At 31.3% G+C, this 17,391-nt stretch overlaps 2 protein-coding genes across 2 annotated transcripts in view; both read left to right on the top strand.

Moving 5' to 3' along the window:
• The window catches only part of LOC133190024 (TPR and ankyrin repeat-containing protein 1-like), a 490,694-nt gene that overhangs the window by 220,127 nt on the left and 253,176 nt on the right, over positions 1 to 17,391 (top strand). The window lies entirely within an intron of this gene.
• LOC133190140 (uncharacterized) lies at positions 2,255 to 8,972 on the top strand. The gene is made up of 5 exons (XM_061325607.1): positions 2,255 to 3,189; positions 3,544 to 3,706; positions 4,433 to 4,617; positions 7,752 to 7,800; positions 8,880 to 8,972. Exons 1-5 carry the CDS (start codon positions 2,271 to 2,273, stop codon positions 8,947 to 8,949), a joined length of 1,386 nt encoding a protein of 461 aa, XP_061181591.1. The 5' UTR covers positions 2,255 to 2,270; the 3' UTR covers positions 8,950 to 8,972.

Here is a 17,391-nt window from a genome sequence, read left to right as displayed (position 1 = left end):
CAGGTAAAACTTCCTAAAAAATCAGAAAAATACTGAAAAAAACAGTACCAAAATCTTCTCTTTGCTTACATCTATAAAGTAGACATGAGTATTCATTTTTGTACGAAAGGTCATCCAAAAACTTGTAATCACACAAGTGTTAGTTTAAATATTTCCTTATTCAGAGTATGCAGACATCCAACAGACAAACTTCCTGTTTCAAACAACTACGTATTAAAGAAAACATTGACGTGCTTTATTTACCGGATTCTTGACTGAAAAGCGTGTTGCTTAAATGGTAAGAAGTTCTTTTAGTATCTTGTAGCAATTTCTCGTACTGAAAATGCTCTGATTTATTGAATTAATCCAGTCTATTGAAACATCTGTGTAATTTCTTCTAATTTACAATTTGTCTGCTCTTATAAGAATGCGAAAATCTAACAATCTTGGATTCATAAAAAGAACAAGCATTCTGAAAGTATTGCATTAGCAATACTAGTCCCCTACCGGCAAGTGTAATCTGGTTCCCGTTAAGAATTGAAAATGCCATAATTCCGTCAAAAATCAATGAAGCGGAACGAAATGCAAACTTGATCTGTAACTCATCAAGATACACTCACATACCAAAAATCAGCTCAATAACTACAAGCGTTTAGGAAAAAAGTGCGGAAAACCAAGTGGGACAGACTGACAGAAGGACAGACAGACAGACAGACGGACAGACTCAGAGGAAACCTATAGTCCCCTCCGGTTTCACCGGTAGGGGACTAATAAAGTGGATCTACCTAGTATTGACACCACCGATTGACATGTTTCCATAGTCATTCAATTGTTCCAGTCTCTTCACGTAGGGTTCTTGACAAAGCACTCATTTTTCATTTATTTTTTTTCAAATCTTTACAAGGAGTTGAAAAAGATCTGTACTGGTTTGTTGTTTAAAAAAGACAGATTTAAACGCTTGTAGATATTGAGCTGATTTTTGGTATGTGGCTTTACCTTGATTAGTTATAGATCAAGTTTGCATTTCGTCCCGCTTCATTAATTTTTGACGGAATTATGGCATTTTCAATTCTTAACGGGAACAAGATTACACTTGCCGGTAGGGGACTAGTACACAGGCACTTGGGGTCTGGACCCCCCCCCCCTTTTCCATTTTTTTTTCTTTTTAAATATGGGGTCAAGTCACCTTTTTCCTATTTTTGTATTCTAATATGCACTATATGTTATCAGTAATGTAACTCTTTTGTCTCTATATGCTGTTTTTAAATATACCGTTTTCGACTGATACATAAAAAGAGAGAAGGCTTGCAACTCTTTTCTCGTCGTCTGCCTCACCTCGCTTAAGCTTCGCCTGATTATTTATCTAAAGCATAAGAACACATGGAATATGCATACATCAATAAATTTGTTACACATTCTTCTTCCTTTTCATATTTCCATTTAATTTTTATGTGCCCCCGATTTGTAAATATTTCGATTAAATCAACCGCATCTAGGGTAAATTTTGTTGATGTGCACTAGCTGGGACGGAAGTGTCCGGTATTTTCGGGCGTCATCATTAAGTGTAATGTCATTCGGAACTTTAAATGAAAGAGGGAAAAATATCCCGAATTTTCTCTTCATAATATATGTAACGGTAAGTTTTGTGTATAAGATAACTCCAACTAGCAGATTCTAATGGATGAAGATCAACATTCAACATACGACTTAGACAACCAAATTTCTCAATATTTTTATTTCAAAGCTTGGAATTTTTTATTTAATACAGAACATTTGTAAAATTAGAGTTACCGTTATTGCACTTCCGTCCCAGCTAGTGCACATCAACAAAATTTACCCTAGATGCGGTAGATTTAATCGAAATATTTACAAATCGGGGGCACATAAAAATTAAATGGAAATATGAAAAGGAAGAAGAATGTGTAACAAATTTATTGATGTATGCATATTCCATGTGTTCTTATGCTTTAGATAAATAATCAGGCGAAGTTTAAGCGAGGTGAGGCAGACGACGAGAAAAGAGTTGCAAGCCTTCTCTCTTTTTATGTATCAGTCAAAAACGGTATATTTAAAAACAGCATATAGAGACAAAAGAGTTACATTACTGATAACATATAGTGCATATTAGAATACAAAAATAGGAAAAAGGTGACTTGACCCCATATTTAAAAAGAAAAAAAAATGGAAAAGGGGGGGGGGAGGGTCCAGACCCCAAGTGCCTGTGGACTAGTATTGCTAATGCAATACTCTCAGAATGCTTGTTATAACGTATCATTTTCTTTCAGCAGAGGATGGCTACCGTTTGCAAGGCTCAAGATGTAGTGAGATGTTGCATGTGTTATAGCAATGGAGAATTCCGTTGTCATTCCTGTTCCGTCAATCTTTGTGAGTCCTGTGTGGGAAAACATATGTCCAGTACAATGAATAAGCTTCATGATGTGACATCTTTGATCTTTAAGAAGGACAATCAGCCAAAGTTTCCAATGTGTTCTGTTCTTGGACATCAGAAATGTGAGATGTTCTGCTCAACCTGTGACATGGCAGTTTGCAGCAAATGTATCACATCTGGTAACCACAAGTCACATGATGTAAAAGACGTTTTAGAATGTTTAACTGAAAGAAAGTTTATGATCGAAAGAGCAAAATATGATGTTACAAACTCATTCATTCCAATGTTTGAAAGAATGAAGGGTCGTGTTGACGAAAAGTTAAATTGTCTTGGTGAAGAATTTGATAATATTGAGGAAAATATATATGAAAATGGGCACAAGTGGCATAAACTTGTTGATAGTGTTGTGGAAGACAATATTGATGATGCAAGAAAAATGAAACGGTTCATGCAGAAAGGTCTAATGAGTAAACAACTTGATCTTCAGAAAGCGGTTGAAAATTTGAAAGAGTTTCTCAAAGGAATAACGGAAGCATTGGACTCGGCTGATGCACTTAAAGTCATTCATTTCAATGTCGATATTCAGCATCTACTTGAAAATGTATCAAAAATCCAAATTAGGAAACCTCTTTATTCTGGAAAAATAATTTCAGAGGACGAGCTCAAACAGAATTTTGGCGCTGTGTCCTCTCCCATACAAACAACTTTTGAATTTTCTGTAAGGTGCGCTGGCCCAGAGACACGTCGTTCAAAGTCTTTCTGCGACAGTAAAGACGATGTTACATCATCACACAAGAGAAGGCAGGCGGAGAATGAACGTGGTAACTAAATTTTCAGTAAAATTTTACCCAGTGCAGCAAAAATATCTCTTTATACAATTAAAACTTTTTTTCTCTCATCTTTTCGGGATGTTGCCTATTCTGTTTCTTATTATTACTGAGGCACAGTTTAAAACTAATTGAATACGTAGGAAATTAACAAAAGAAATAAACATATATGGAAGAGATCCAGATATATAACATACCCCGGCCATGACTTATTGAGTTCGGTCATTTATACTTATATATACGTATGTGGTGTTTCTTAACTGTAGTATGTACCCCATACCTTTCAAGAGATCAAAGTTCTATCCTCAGCAATCTCTGATTGAAGATTTTTTTTTATTTTCATGTAAGAATCATTTGAGTCTGTAAGACCCGAAAGGGTGCAAGGAAAAAATAAGGCACTTACAGGGAGCTGCAAGCTGGGAATACGATCGAGATTGTCAGACTCTAATCTGTACAATAAAAACAGAAAACAAGTCCAAGCAGAAAACAGATTTTCAATGTGTGAATTAAGGTACATTTTCTTATAACTAAATATTGGATTTGGTTTGTTCAGTATATATATATATATATATATATATATATATATATATATATATATATATATATATATATATATATATATATATATATATCAGAACAAAGTCAATCAGAAACTTAATCTGGCAATCGTTCGAAAAATTTTTCAATGTTTGTGTAAATATAAATTCAAAAGTTTATTTATTTATTTCTTTTTTTTTAAATTCAAACTTATACGACATTAAAGTCTATCCTTGTGGTTATCTAAGGAAATTGCAGATATTTTCTAATAGAGATGTCTTTTACAGGCATTGTCTGCTGCCTAATCTAATTAAAATTTATTCAAATCAATAAATTTTTTATATCCCCCAATGTCTTTTGATGCAATATTTGTACATTGACTTGTTTTGATTGAAGTAAGAATGTCTTTATTTTATTTATTATATTTTTTGAATCTCTAAATTATTTTGAAATTGAACAGTATCTTTATTCTATACACTTATTAATTTTACTAAAATTAAAGCAATAATTATTCAGAAAACCTGAATGGAGTAGGCAATGGCCAATAACTATAAATACCCCCTCCAACTTTGACTATTACAGCTTATAAAAAATGGTACTAGACTAGAACCAAAACATTCGATATATCTATTGTATGATTTCTTGTTTAGTGTTACATTGAAATCATGAAGCTGAATTACCTAGCAATCTATGATTTCAGTGATTCTACCTTTCACATCGAAGGAGGTAAACCACTTTTCCCGCTATCTCCGTCTATGATTCGTTTTGAGGATGTTGTAGAATTTGACAGATACAATGGTCTTCGATGCAGTGGCATTGTCAAATATGTCGGGAGATTAAAAGATCGGGATGGTATCTACATTGGTGTAGAGCTTGACTCTGAAGGTAATTGCAAAATTTCACTCTAACGGAAATCGAAATGCGAATATGAACTACACATGTCAGAGAAAAATAACTGAAACATATAGATATTTTTTTTTGCAAGACATGCCCATTTAATATTCTTTTGATATTTGATTTCAATAAAGTAAAGCATTAGTCACCGAGAAATCCCACTTACCCTTTTAAACCCGAAATTCCTTTAAATGTATGTAAACTACGACAGAGCTTCTGTGACGGTACAATTTGTCGTTTTGTACATATTGTCGTCGGCGACAATATGTATCTACCCTCACTGCACATATTGTCGTCCATCTGTACATATGTTCAAAAAATGTCACTAGATTGTAAAACAGTATGTGAATTGTTCAACGTTGTGTGTGTCTCGAAAATGAACTATGGGGCAGAAGTGTGAGGCTCTATACCGGCAAAAGAAATGGAACGAATACACTTAAAATTTGGTAAAAGACTACTGGGAGTTAAAACCTCAATATGTACCCCGGCTGTTTATGGGGAATTAGGAAGAAAACCGTTGATAGTAACGAGAACATTTCGCATTATTAAATATTGGTTTAAAGTCCTTCGATCAGAAAATTGTCTTATAAGGTCAATTTATAATTATGATTTTAAGAATATGTCTACAAATTGGATCATTTTTGTCAAACAGACACTTTTATCACATGGTTTTGGCGATGTATGGTATTTTCCCGAGTCAGTAAATGAAAAGGTATTTTATGTTTATTTTGAACAAAGGCAGGCTGATTGTTTTTTTCAAAAACTAAAAGTAGAGATAGAAAATGCCCATCCTTTAAGATTGTTTAAATATCTAAACCCGACTATGCACCAGGCTGAATATCTCAATTGTATATATTATGAAAAACATAGAAAAGCATTAAGTAGACTCAGATTATCTTCACATTGTTTACGTATTGAGTCTGGTAGATATGAGCAAAAATGTCTTATAAGTGAACGAAAATGTGTATTTTGTACATCTAACGAAATAGAAGACGAATATCATTTTGTTTTAATATGCAAGTTTTATGTTGAGTTAAGAGAAAAATATATTAAAAAATATTTTTACGCAAGACCTAGTATGGTAAAATTAATTGAATTACTTAATTCCGACTCAGAAAATGTACTTAAAAAACTTGGGAAATACGTGTTTGAATGTTTTAAAAAGAGGGAAAACTTTACTCTAAAGCAAGATTAATAATAGGAGATACTGCTGTATAGTTGTTCTTTCATATATGTATATTTCAAGTTATGTTATAAAGCACCTGTGTAACACCTGTTGACCAATGTTTATATTATAAAACTAATGTTATACTTCTGTGGCAATATATGTAATGTATATGCCAATAAAGATACTACTACTACATATTGTCGCCGACTGAAAAGTTACATATGTGCATATTGTCGCTGGCGACATTATGTGCCTCACCCTCACTGTACATATTGTCGCCCCACGGATATTGTTGTTCAAAGGTGTTTTTTGCAGTTTTTTTTTTTTTGGTAGTTTTGTGAATGTAATTGGTGTGAGAATCACACTGACGTGTCTTGTATGCTATTTCTTGCAGCGTGATTGTGACGGTACATTTTGTCGTCCTGTTCATATTGTCGCCGGCGACAATGTGTATCTTCCCTCACTGCGCATATTGTCGTCCATCAGTGTTATTGTATATGTTAAGTTAATTATTTAATTATGAAATTTTACCCGTGGACTAAGTATAAACAAGTTAAACAAACAGAATTTACCAAAGCACAAAAGAAAGAAAATCAAACCACCAAACAAGGGGGGGAGGGGGCTACATCTGTCTGGGTGTTTGAGAAGATTTTTAAAGATTTTTTGTATATATTCCTATGTAAAACTTTGATCACCCATTGTGGCCCCACATTACCCCTGGGGTCATGACTTGAACAAAATTGATTTTGTTTTTGCTTGTTTGTTTTTGGTAAAAATGTGTTGAAATTGACCCAGTACTTGAAAAGAAGCTGAAATTATGAATAGTTTACAGACAGACGGACGGTCAGACAAAATGTGATCAGTAAAGCTCACTTGAACTTCCAGTTCAGGTGATCTAAAAATGTAATTTTTTGCGTTATTCTTATATTACTATTAACAATAAATTATATTTATAATATTATATCGGCACATGATCGTATATAAGAATAATTTCCAAATAATCATTACTACTGAACCAAAAAAAAAAAAAAAATACCTGTATTCAATATCCAAGTATATATAACAGGAAAAAAAGAATAGCTGATTTATCAGATATCTCAAGAATTACGGTATCTTGATATGTCATAGTGATGTACATCAATCCTGGACACAATTTTCTGACCAAAAAGTTTTCTCCCTACAGTATTGCGAGTAATGCTGTCTGTCTCCCTCCGTGCGTGTGTATGTGTGTCAATTTCCCTTTCTTTTCTCAGGTAAATATTCGTCAAAACAATATATCGACGACAATATATACCGACCTTGACTGTACATATTGTCGCCGACGACAGTATGTGCTGGTGCTTGACTGTACATTTTGTCGTCCATTATGCAGGAGAAAAATAAGGCTTGTCTCGGTACATATTGTCGCCGGCGACAATATGCACCGATGGACGACAATATGTGCAGTGAGGGTAGGTACATATTGTCGCCGACGACAATATGTACAAAACGACAATATGTACCGTCACAGCTTCTCGCTAAAATACCACCGCTTCTACTTTACATATGAAGGAATCATTAAATAAAAAATAATCCTCAATGCTGTAACTATCATTATATATAATGATTATGTCAGTCTTGTGAATCTTGATTTTTTTCATTGGATATATAAATTTTTTTAATGTACCGAAAATAGGATTGTTCTTAAACTCTCTCTCTCTCTCTCTCTCTCTCTCTCTCTCTCTCTCTCTCTATATATATATATATAACCCTTAGCTCATCTGCATTTTTGTGTTTCTTTCACTAAATAACATGTACCAACATAGAATACCCTCTATTAGAAGAAAAATATTTTTATCCATTTAAAAATTAGTTTTAAGTTGTACAACACTATAAATATAATCACAATTATTTCTTTCATTCTGCATAAAAAGAATGTATAACAGTTTATTTTCTATACTAATTGATATTTTTTAAGGTGATGGAAAACATGACGGAATGCTTGAGGGTGTTCGATATTTCAAATGGTAAACTAGTTATTATATATGCATCATCATGTACAGTGTAATCATTCATTGAAATTAAAACTACGTGAACTCATAGAATGGGAAATTCATGTTCCTAAAATATAGTTTGTAGTTGGGTTTTTTTTTCTCAATAAAAATGTATCATCATGTCTAGTATGAAGCTTTTAGGTTAAATGGCTAGCCTAACTATTGTGGAAGAAATTAAAGAAGGTGAACTGCTGAAATATCAGAATACTGTAAAATAAAGAATATATATATATATATATATATATATATATATATATATATATATATATATATATATATATATATATATATATATATATATATATATATATATATATATATAAAATTATATATATATAGTTATATATATATAATCGAATACAGGATTGCCAATCGGTTAACCGCAAAACGTTCCGACCGATTAATCGGTTTATCGTATCAAAAATTCTTGATATATTTCATCATTGTAAGCCTTACTCAAATAAACAAGAAGACTATAAAGGTGTTAAAAATATTATGCTTATATTTTATCAGAACATTAAATGTATTTTATTTAAATATTAATAGGCAAAAATAAATAAACATATAAACCCATGAAACATGCCTGAAGTATCAGATATATAAAAAGATTCAGACCAGATGTCACGCAAGTACATTCTGCATTGCCACCATGATTGAAACTGAGTCTGAACTATTGCTTAATCTACAATGTTTGCTAAAAAATATAATTTGATGCTTAACCTCAAAGGATAGAAAAGGGGTGTCTTCCCGTTTGGTATATATTAAAGAGAGAAGAAAGAGAGTAACAAAACTAATTTTCTAACTATATAATTCAGAAGTTTAATGTATAGTGTAGCCTGCTTAATCCGGACGCCAATAAATAATCTGGACGGTTGACCTTCCAGATGAAAAGTTTTGGGAACAATTTATTTACCAAATATGTTTCAGTAATTCGGACGCCTCATAAATCCGGACAATTTGCTCGGGAACTCAAGCGTCCGGAATAACGAGGCTTGACTGTAAATGAATTGGAAAAAAGAAATGTAAACAGAAATGATTTTTTTCTTTTTTAGCAAACCTTCTAAAGGAATCTTCATTAAGTTCGACAAGGTTTTCAATGTGTGGAAGAAACTCGAAAAATAATAACAAAGGCAAGTGCCGTTAGCTGGAGCGTAGACCATGAATTGACAAAGAAAAATTCCTTATACACATGTATATAAATAAATAAATAAATGAACAATATGAGTGACCAGAGTTTTGAAAGTTATTACTTTTACAGAATTTTTTATATTTTTCTCCTTTGAACCTCCCTCCTGAATTTTAGAATTTGGCTAGGTTTGTATGAGCACATGCTGGATGATTTTATTTAATTGTTTGTACATGCTGAATGATTTTCTTCAATATTGTTTGTGCATGCGTATGGTGGCATATTTTTCCTCCTACCTGTCAGATAATTATGTCGACTTGTGAGATCTTTTTGTTAACTTGTCACTTATTAACATGTTTAAAAATTCAAAACATGAAAATGTGTCCATACCCAGTTTAGGCCATCAGCTGTCAACATATTGTTCTGACACCTCAAAAATCCGTCGGTGCATTACATGTACAGAAGCGTAAAGTTCTCTACACTTGTTGTGTTATTAATTGTATATTGTCTTATAGTTCATTGTCTTGTCAATATATAAGTTGTTATAACTCCTTATTTATACACATATTTTTTAATAGTATTCAGATATATTTACATAATTTAAGGCACCTATTTTTATTTAATTGATTTTTTTGCTGTAAGTATCATCGACGTAAAAAATATTAATTTTAAGATATTGATCAAAGCAAGATATTTAATCCTTTCAATATAGAAATGTTGATATGTAAAGATAAATATAAAGTTATACCGATATCAATATATATATATATATATAAAAATATTTTGGAGAATGAAGTGAGAAAATATTGTTATTGAAATAACTTCGCGGGGGGGGGGGGGGTGTTCAAATGAATCTTCACTTCATTTGGATTCAGTGAAAGCTTCTGTACCATATATGCATGTATTTACTATCGTATACGATTATAGACTGATACAAATTCAATAATGTTTTGAAGAGGAGGAATGGAGAGTCATCGGCAGTTAGATCATAAGCATTGTCATAGGGGCTATTGTACACCTATCGCCTATTTTGAAGAGGGGGCTAGACAGGAGTATCTTTGTGTCCCTCCTCCAACTTTTCTTTTTACCTGAGTATAGATCTAGTATAGATCCGCTAATATATCCCGAAAATAAAGATGAATACTCGCAGTTGCATAATTAAATCTCTGTGTGTATTTTGGTCATATATTTTATTTGGCTCACCCCCACCCTTTCCCCTTTAAACTTTGAAACAGTTGGTGAAGATTGGCTGCAATGAAGCACAACATATTTTACATTATTCTAAGTAATAAGAAGTTATATCTGATGTGCTGATAGTAAAATTTTATTTGATATACATATTCTGTCATGATTCACTGCTTATATTTATTGAGTTTGGGGGGGGGGGGGGGGCTGTGGAGGTTCACGTCAATGTGGCAAATCCTATGTTTACTATCACAGATTAATAAAACGTCAAATATTTACAGAGTACATAGCCAGCGTCACTTTTACAATATTGTTATTAATTTCTACATTCGTTTCATCCACGAATAGGACTAGTACTAAATATATTTATGAATATTGAAACAATGGGGGGGGGGGGGCTGTCATAATTTTTTTTTTTTTTTAGTCATGGCAATATTATTATGAATACTTTGCAAGCGCATAATTTTTATTTCAAGGAGAGATTGTTGATTTTTATTAATAAGAATAAATATTAAATTATTGCTAGACTTGCATATACATTTCATTTCTTATTAGAGTTATGTAAATTGATATTTGCTTCAATGGGGACAATCTTACTGATCATGTCCCTCTCAACCCCTTCTTCTTTTATACGTTTTTCTCTATAATCATACAACAAATATATGACACTTTAGGCATGGCACATTGAGTATGTGGCGTCAATAAATCTGAGAGATGTTTCATTAGAATTACCGCGCCCGCGAAGTTATATGTAGTTGGAAAACAATATTTTTAAACTTTTCCCTTAGAAATACTAGTATATGTATATCAATTTAACAATTATGCATATATTTTATTGTAGTATGTCGAACTAATTACATTGATATCTTTAAATCCCATGATAAGATTTTTTTTCAAAACAATATTTTTTAAGTCGACATAAATTTTAGGAATAAAATCCATCATACAGAAAAGACGCTATAAATTATGTGAAAATACCCAGATACAATACAAAATATAAATGAAAATAGGAAGTCATAACTCATATCTATCACGGTAGTCAGCTTGATTTTCAGCTTGATTTTCAGTTGAACTGTTTTTAAGTGCAATAATCTAATTTCATCTATACTGTTATGTTTGTGCTCTTACTTTCTTCTTTCTCCCTATTTTCTTTCAAGTTTCAACATAAGTTCATGGGTTCAGTGGGTATCAACTTGTAAACGTCTTTTAATTATTCTAAACGGTTAAAATTATTTCAGTCAACTGCCAAAGTTTAGATGATATTGCAAAGCGCTAGGATGCTTTTATTTAGTTAAGAGCCTTAAATATAACATAATATTTACTGTTTGCAAGATGCACATTTTTCATGCAATGTTGAAAACGGAGTAAGGGGGATACCAGTACCTTTTCAGCTCATACTCCAAAAACTCTAGGGGAGTGGCAAGTGTCTAGGGGAGTGGGGAGAGTACTATATTATGAAGATGGGGGATTGAAAATGTTAAACCTTAAGTCTTTTATATCTTCTATAAAATTATTTTGGATAAGACACTTTTTTTTCAGAAATAGGGGTATGGAACACCTAATCCCAAATTTTAACTTAGACAAATTTATAAACTGTGGGATTAAGTCACAACTTTTCTGAAAACTTTGAAAAATAAATTTTGGATAGATGTCTTTAGGTCCTAGTTAATATTACAAATCATGAGAAAACGTCTGAGGTTTTCTGGTGATTCACCTTTATTTTATAATCTAATGATTCTTATTGGGGAAAAACCTTTTTATAATAAACAAATGTTTGACTGTAACATTAGTCTACTTTTAAAAAGGTCATAGGAGACAATTACCTGAACATATTGAGTTACATACGGGAATAAGTTCATATGAGCTGGTAAAATTAGACTGAAATTGTTTTTTGGATTTTTTACGCAAGATAGCTACAGCACAGTTGATCAAAATTACTCAGTCGTGAAAATTCACTTTGACTAACGTTGTTTATCTCCCTTAGCATATGACGTCAGTAAGGCCCAATCGCTGTTCAAAGCTATGCAATGTTTAAAAACTATCATGTCATTTTGCAGCTTAATTTTAAAGAATATAATATTCATGGCTAAAACCTAGTATAAATATACGATCTTCAAACAAGCAAGTATCTCTTTTTAAAAATTCCATTGCATATTTGCAAGATGTTTGCATGTTTTATCAATCAAAATGTGATCATTTTCATCGTTTGACACTTCGATCTATTGAGAGAAAAATAAAGCAATCGGAAGAGAGAAAGAAGGGAGAGTAAGAATGAATTCATTTTTCATAACCAGGGCAGTTGTTTTTATGAAATCATTTATTTACAACCTAGTTTTACTTTCACACAGAGTCCAACACTGTCAGTATGACACTTTTCTTGACAAACGATACTTACCTGCTGCGTTAAGTATCACATGACTTAAAAAAAACAAGAAAAAAAATTCTTGTGTTACTGTTTTATATAATTAAATCAATTCTTATCATTTGACACTGTCTTAATATTCACTTACTCATGTACAACATCACCACCAATACCCGATCTCTGGCGCCCCCCCCCCCTCCCATCCCCCTTGTTATTTCTTATTTCTTTCTTTTTGTAATTGAAAGTTCTTGAAATAATCGTGTCGTTTGCAGACGGGTTAAAAACAACTCTGGCAAGAACTATACGTAAACTTGTATATATGGGAGTTAGTACAAACGACGTTTAAAAAAAGCAGCTCTAACATGTGGAAATATTTCTATGAAGAATAAGGATTCTACCAAATGTAGATATTGAATGAATTAGAAATCGACATTTTTTTTAATTTAGTAAAATTTAATACATAAAATACGAAAAAGGTAGGTGTCTTTCCAGTCAATTTGTAAAAATATTTATCAAAGATCAGTACTTATCATCGTATAAAAAACCTGTTTATTTTTCCAGTGTGTATTATATTATTTTTTTCTGTAAAGGATATAATTTCAAAAGTTTTATCATCTGTTAAAAAGAACATTAATATTAAAATTGTAGTCTCGCAAATGATGGATGGATTTGCAAACTGATTACGGGCCGTACTGTTAACTACTACATACCGATTATTTCAAAATTCGATATTGTAGAGTCAAACTGTGTCTGCACAAAGTATCGGCATCGTAACAATCTCATTGCTCTGGGCTCAACATTTCTTCTTTATATATATATATATATATATTTTATAGAAGAATACAATCATGTCATAAACTCAGGGATTCTATTGCTATATCGTTTTTACAGAAATATGTGTGTTTCGGATCGGGGAAAACGAAACTTCAAAGACGCTGACATTTTCAGTGGTTCACGCTTATCATGGACTTCAATACCACCGGCCCCGTGTTTATTTTGGGGATTCACATTAGGGGTATTTCCCCATATAAGTGTCATATTCTTTCTTTAACAGAATATTACAAGCTTAATCAAAATTTTTATTCATATCAGAGAAGGTCACTTTTAATAAATTATTCTATTTTATGTTGCATTATTCGATTTTTCTTGGAACAAAAAACGACTTATTAACTTTTTTTTAATGACGATGGAATCCTTTTGGAATGTCGTATATGTGTATTAAACAGGGAAATATTTTTTTGTTTCTAAAGGTTTGATGCAGAGTAAGTAATCGAAGTTGTAGCTTAATTTAAGCGTAATTTTATATAGGATATCCATCATCCTCATCATCCTCCGATAAAAAGCCCCCGTTTTGAGCTGCCATGCATTATTAACGACTCGTTCAAACTGAATTGACTGAACTACGAAATCAGATAACTCACCTGAAAACATAGACACATTTATATTTACAAAAATAGCTTAAATTAACTAGATAAAAATATGGTAGAAATACATTAGTCTAAAGCTCTGTTTACATCAGTGGGCTCTTGTGACGTCACAAAACCACAAAATCAAGAACGATAAGCGGGTAAGAAAAGTAACAAGTGGAAAAGTTTTCACCTTTATTTTTCAGCAGAACAAAGGCCAAAAAATATTACTACTCGTAAGAAGATGGGCGTGTTTGGCGTGTGATCTGCAGGAATAAGGCGTACGAAACATTTATAGTTTAAATGTCTACGATTTGGTCGGTTGACCACAGCTGGACATACTTTACAAAGTTACGCACATGGAAAAATGTTACATTTAGTTTGAAATACTTTGTCAAATTTAATATATCAAGACGCTTATCTTAGTAATTACTACATGTAAAACTTAGCAACGCTTCACATAAATAATAAACACATATAGGGTATATAGTTAAATGCAATTACAAGTACATGTATATATTAAAGTGTCAGTAGGTTGGAAGAATTGCTTTCGCTTTCGGTGCAACACAACCAGAATTTATCTATTTGAAAATAAATCAGTACATAAAATTAAACTGACAAAAGAACTGATTGTTTGTAATGAAAAAAATATTAACGCTGCATGCGAGGATCGAACCAAAAATATTTCTTTTTCATTGCACTGGACGGTTAACGCATACTACTGAGCTATCACCGCTACACACAACTTACGGTTTTTAAAGCGACAATGAAGCACTGCATTTACACATTGGGATTTTTTTTGGAAAAAGTTCATTTTTTATCGTCTCTGGGTCTTCTCTCCATTTTTTACAAATGTTTGTTAGTTACTTTGAATTAAAATGCATACAAATAACGTTTCAAAATCATGGAGAGATGACCCAGAGATAACAAATTTTTTTTAGAAAAACGTGTTAAAAATGTAACATTTTGTACCGAATGACCCATCTAGCCAATTTTCAAGCTCTTTTTTAGCAAATCAAAATACAATATCGGGAAAATATTTCCCTTTCCTGTTTCACAGGAACCCGATGCATGAAAAGAATGCTAAAATTTCATGTGACAGATCAATGAAATTTTCACTTTTCAAGTGCGCCCATATTCCTGCCGAATGCCAATTAAAAGCGCCCTCGTTCTTTAACATTCTTTCATATATAGCTTTAGGTTTAAAAAGTGAAATCCTAATGTTAAGAATCGTTTCCTATGACCTTTAATGATATCATTAATGAAGATGGTTCACTTTTAAGTTTTGAATCTTTTTGTAATACTTATCCAATGATAAAGATCAATCTTTTTTTTAGAATTTAATAGTATTATTCATGCTATTACGTTTTGGATAAAAAAAATTCTGGCCTTGACAAACCTATCAAAAATCTAAAAAAAAAAAATACTTTAGTTATGCCAAGTATTAACAATGTGATGAAATGTTAGAAATCCAAATGTTTTTTATGAAATTCTTAATGAAAACTCTTCTGTGTCAACAGGTAAAACAAAGTGGAGTGAGATTTTACAGATCGATAATAAAAAATGGAGAAAAAAATCACAAAATACCATTCAAAGTGACAAAAGACTACAAACTCCAATGGTTTCAGTATAGAATTATAAACTGAATTTTAGCAGCAAATTCATTTTTATTCAAAATTTTGAACAAAAAAAAAAAAAAAAAAAAAAAAAGACTCTAAGTACTACAATTTTTGCCACTCGGAAGAAGAAACGTTCTTGAATTGGTCACTATTTAAATCTATTACTATGTCGTGATGAGAATTTGCCTTTACAGATAAATAATAGTATTTTTGTTGCTGTTCATAAATTTAGTGATGAAACATGTAGACTTTCTTAGTTGATATGTTAAATTTTATTTTTAATCATTTGTATTATTTTTCTTTAATTTGCATGACATACATGTATTGTATTATGTAAGGAGAGGAATTAGTAAGTTATTTTGGAACTTGTTTCCAATCCTTTTGATTTAATCGATAAAATATGTTCAAAACAAAAAACAAGAAGCAATAGAACACATTTTATCGGAATGTGATTATACACAATTATTTCTAGAAGACTTTGTACTTTTTCTTGAAGACAAGTCTGGTCTAGTGATTAATATTATGAAGAAACTTTTATTTTAGGTTATATTGAGAATTATACTGATATTCAAAATACTATTATCCTTTGGCTTAAATATTATATTTATACAGCAAGATGTACTGAGAAACCTTTGTATATATGTGCTGCAATGTCTCAAATGAATTATTATTATGAAACACACAAATTTATTTCTGATAAAAATGGGAAAGTTTGATGCCCTATGGAACAGATGGAATCAGCGTTTTTCTTAATTCTCTCTCTCTCAATTTTTTCTCTCCTTTATCTCTCTATCTATTCTTTAAAAAACATCATATTGTATTAACTTCAATGTATAATATTGTAAAAGAGATGTGAATAAAAAAGAAAGCATAAGAGATTATATACTGATAAGCCAATAAAAAGAAAGCCAACGTATAAAAATATAACACAACAAGTGTAGAGACCTTTACATTTCCGTATTACATTCTTGCCGTGCAGCGATAGACGAGACCCAAGGTTGTGTTTATTTTAATATTTTATAAAGTATTGTATGTAACTAAATGAAATTCAGAACAAAAGTTAAAATAGACAGAGGTATAAGTATATAAAATTAGACAGAGGTATAAGTATATAAAATTAGACAGAGGTATAAGTATATAAAAATAGATAGAGGTATAAGTATATAAAATTAGACAGAGGTATAAGTATATAAAATTAGACAGAGGTATAAGTATATAAAATTAGACAGAGGTATAAGTATATAAAATTAGACAGAGGTATAAGTATATAAAATTAGACAGAGGTATAAGTATATAAAATTAGACAGAGGTATAAGTATATAAAATAAGACAGAGGTATAAGTATATAAAATTAGACAGAGGTACAAGTATATAAAATAGACAGAAGTATAAGTATATAAAATTAGACAGAGGTACAAGTATATAAAATAGACAGAGGTATAAGTATATAAAATTAGACAGAGGTATAAGTATATAAAATTAGACAGAGGTATAAGTATATAAAATTAGACAGAGGTATAAGTATATAAAATAGACAGAGGTATAAGTATATAAAATAGACAGAGGTATAAGTATATAAAATAGACAGAGGTATAAGTATATAAAAATAGATAGAGGTATAAGTATATAAAATTAGACAGAGGTACAAGTATATAAAATAGACAGAGGTATAAGTATATAAAATTAGACAGAGGTATAAGTATATAAAATAGACAGAGGTATAAGTATATAAAATAGACAGAGGTATAAGTATATAAATTAGACAGAGGTATAAGTATATAAAATAGACAGAGGTATAAGTATATAAAATAGACAGAGGTATAAGTATATAAAATAGACAGAGGTATAAGTATATAAAATTAGACA

This window comes from Saccostrea echinata, unplaced genomic scaffold, assembly GCF_033153115.1.
Source record: "Saccostrea echinata isolate AGI-Se365-2 ecotype Australia unplaced genomic scaffold, CSIRO_AGI_Sech_v1 ptg000020l, whole genome shotgun sequence".
Lineage (NCBI taxonomy): Eukaryota > Metazoa > Mollusca > Bivalvia > Ostreida > Ostreidae > Saccostrea > Saccostrea echinata.
This window is presented reverse-complemented; position numbering and strand designations above follow the sequence as displayed.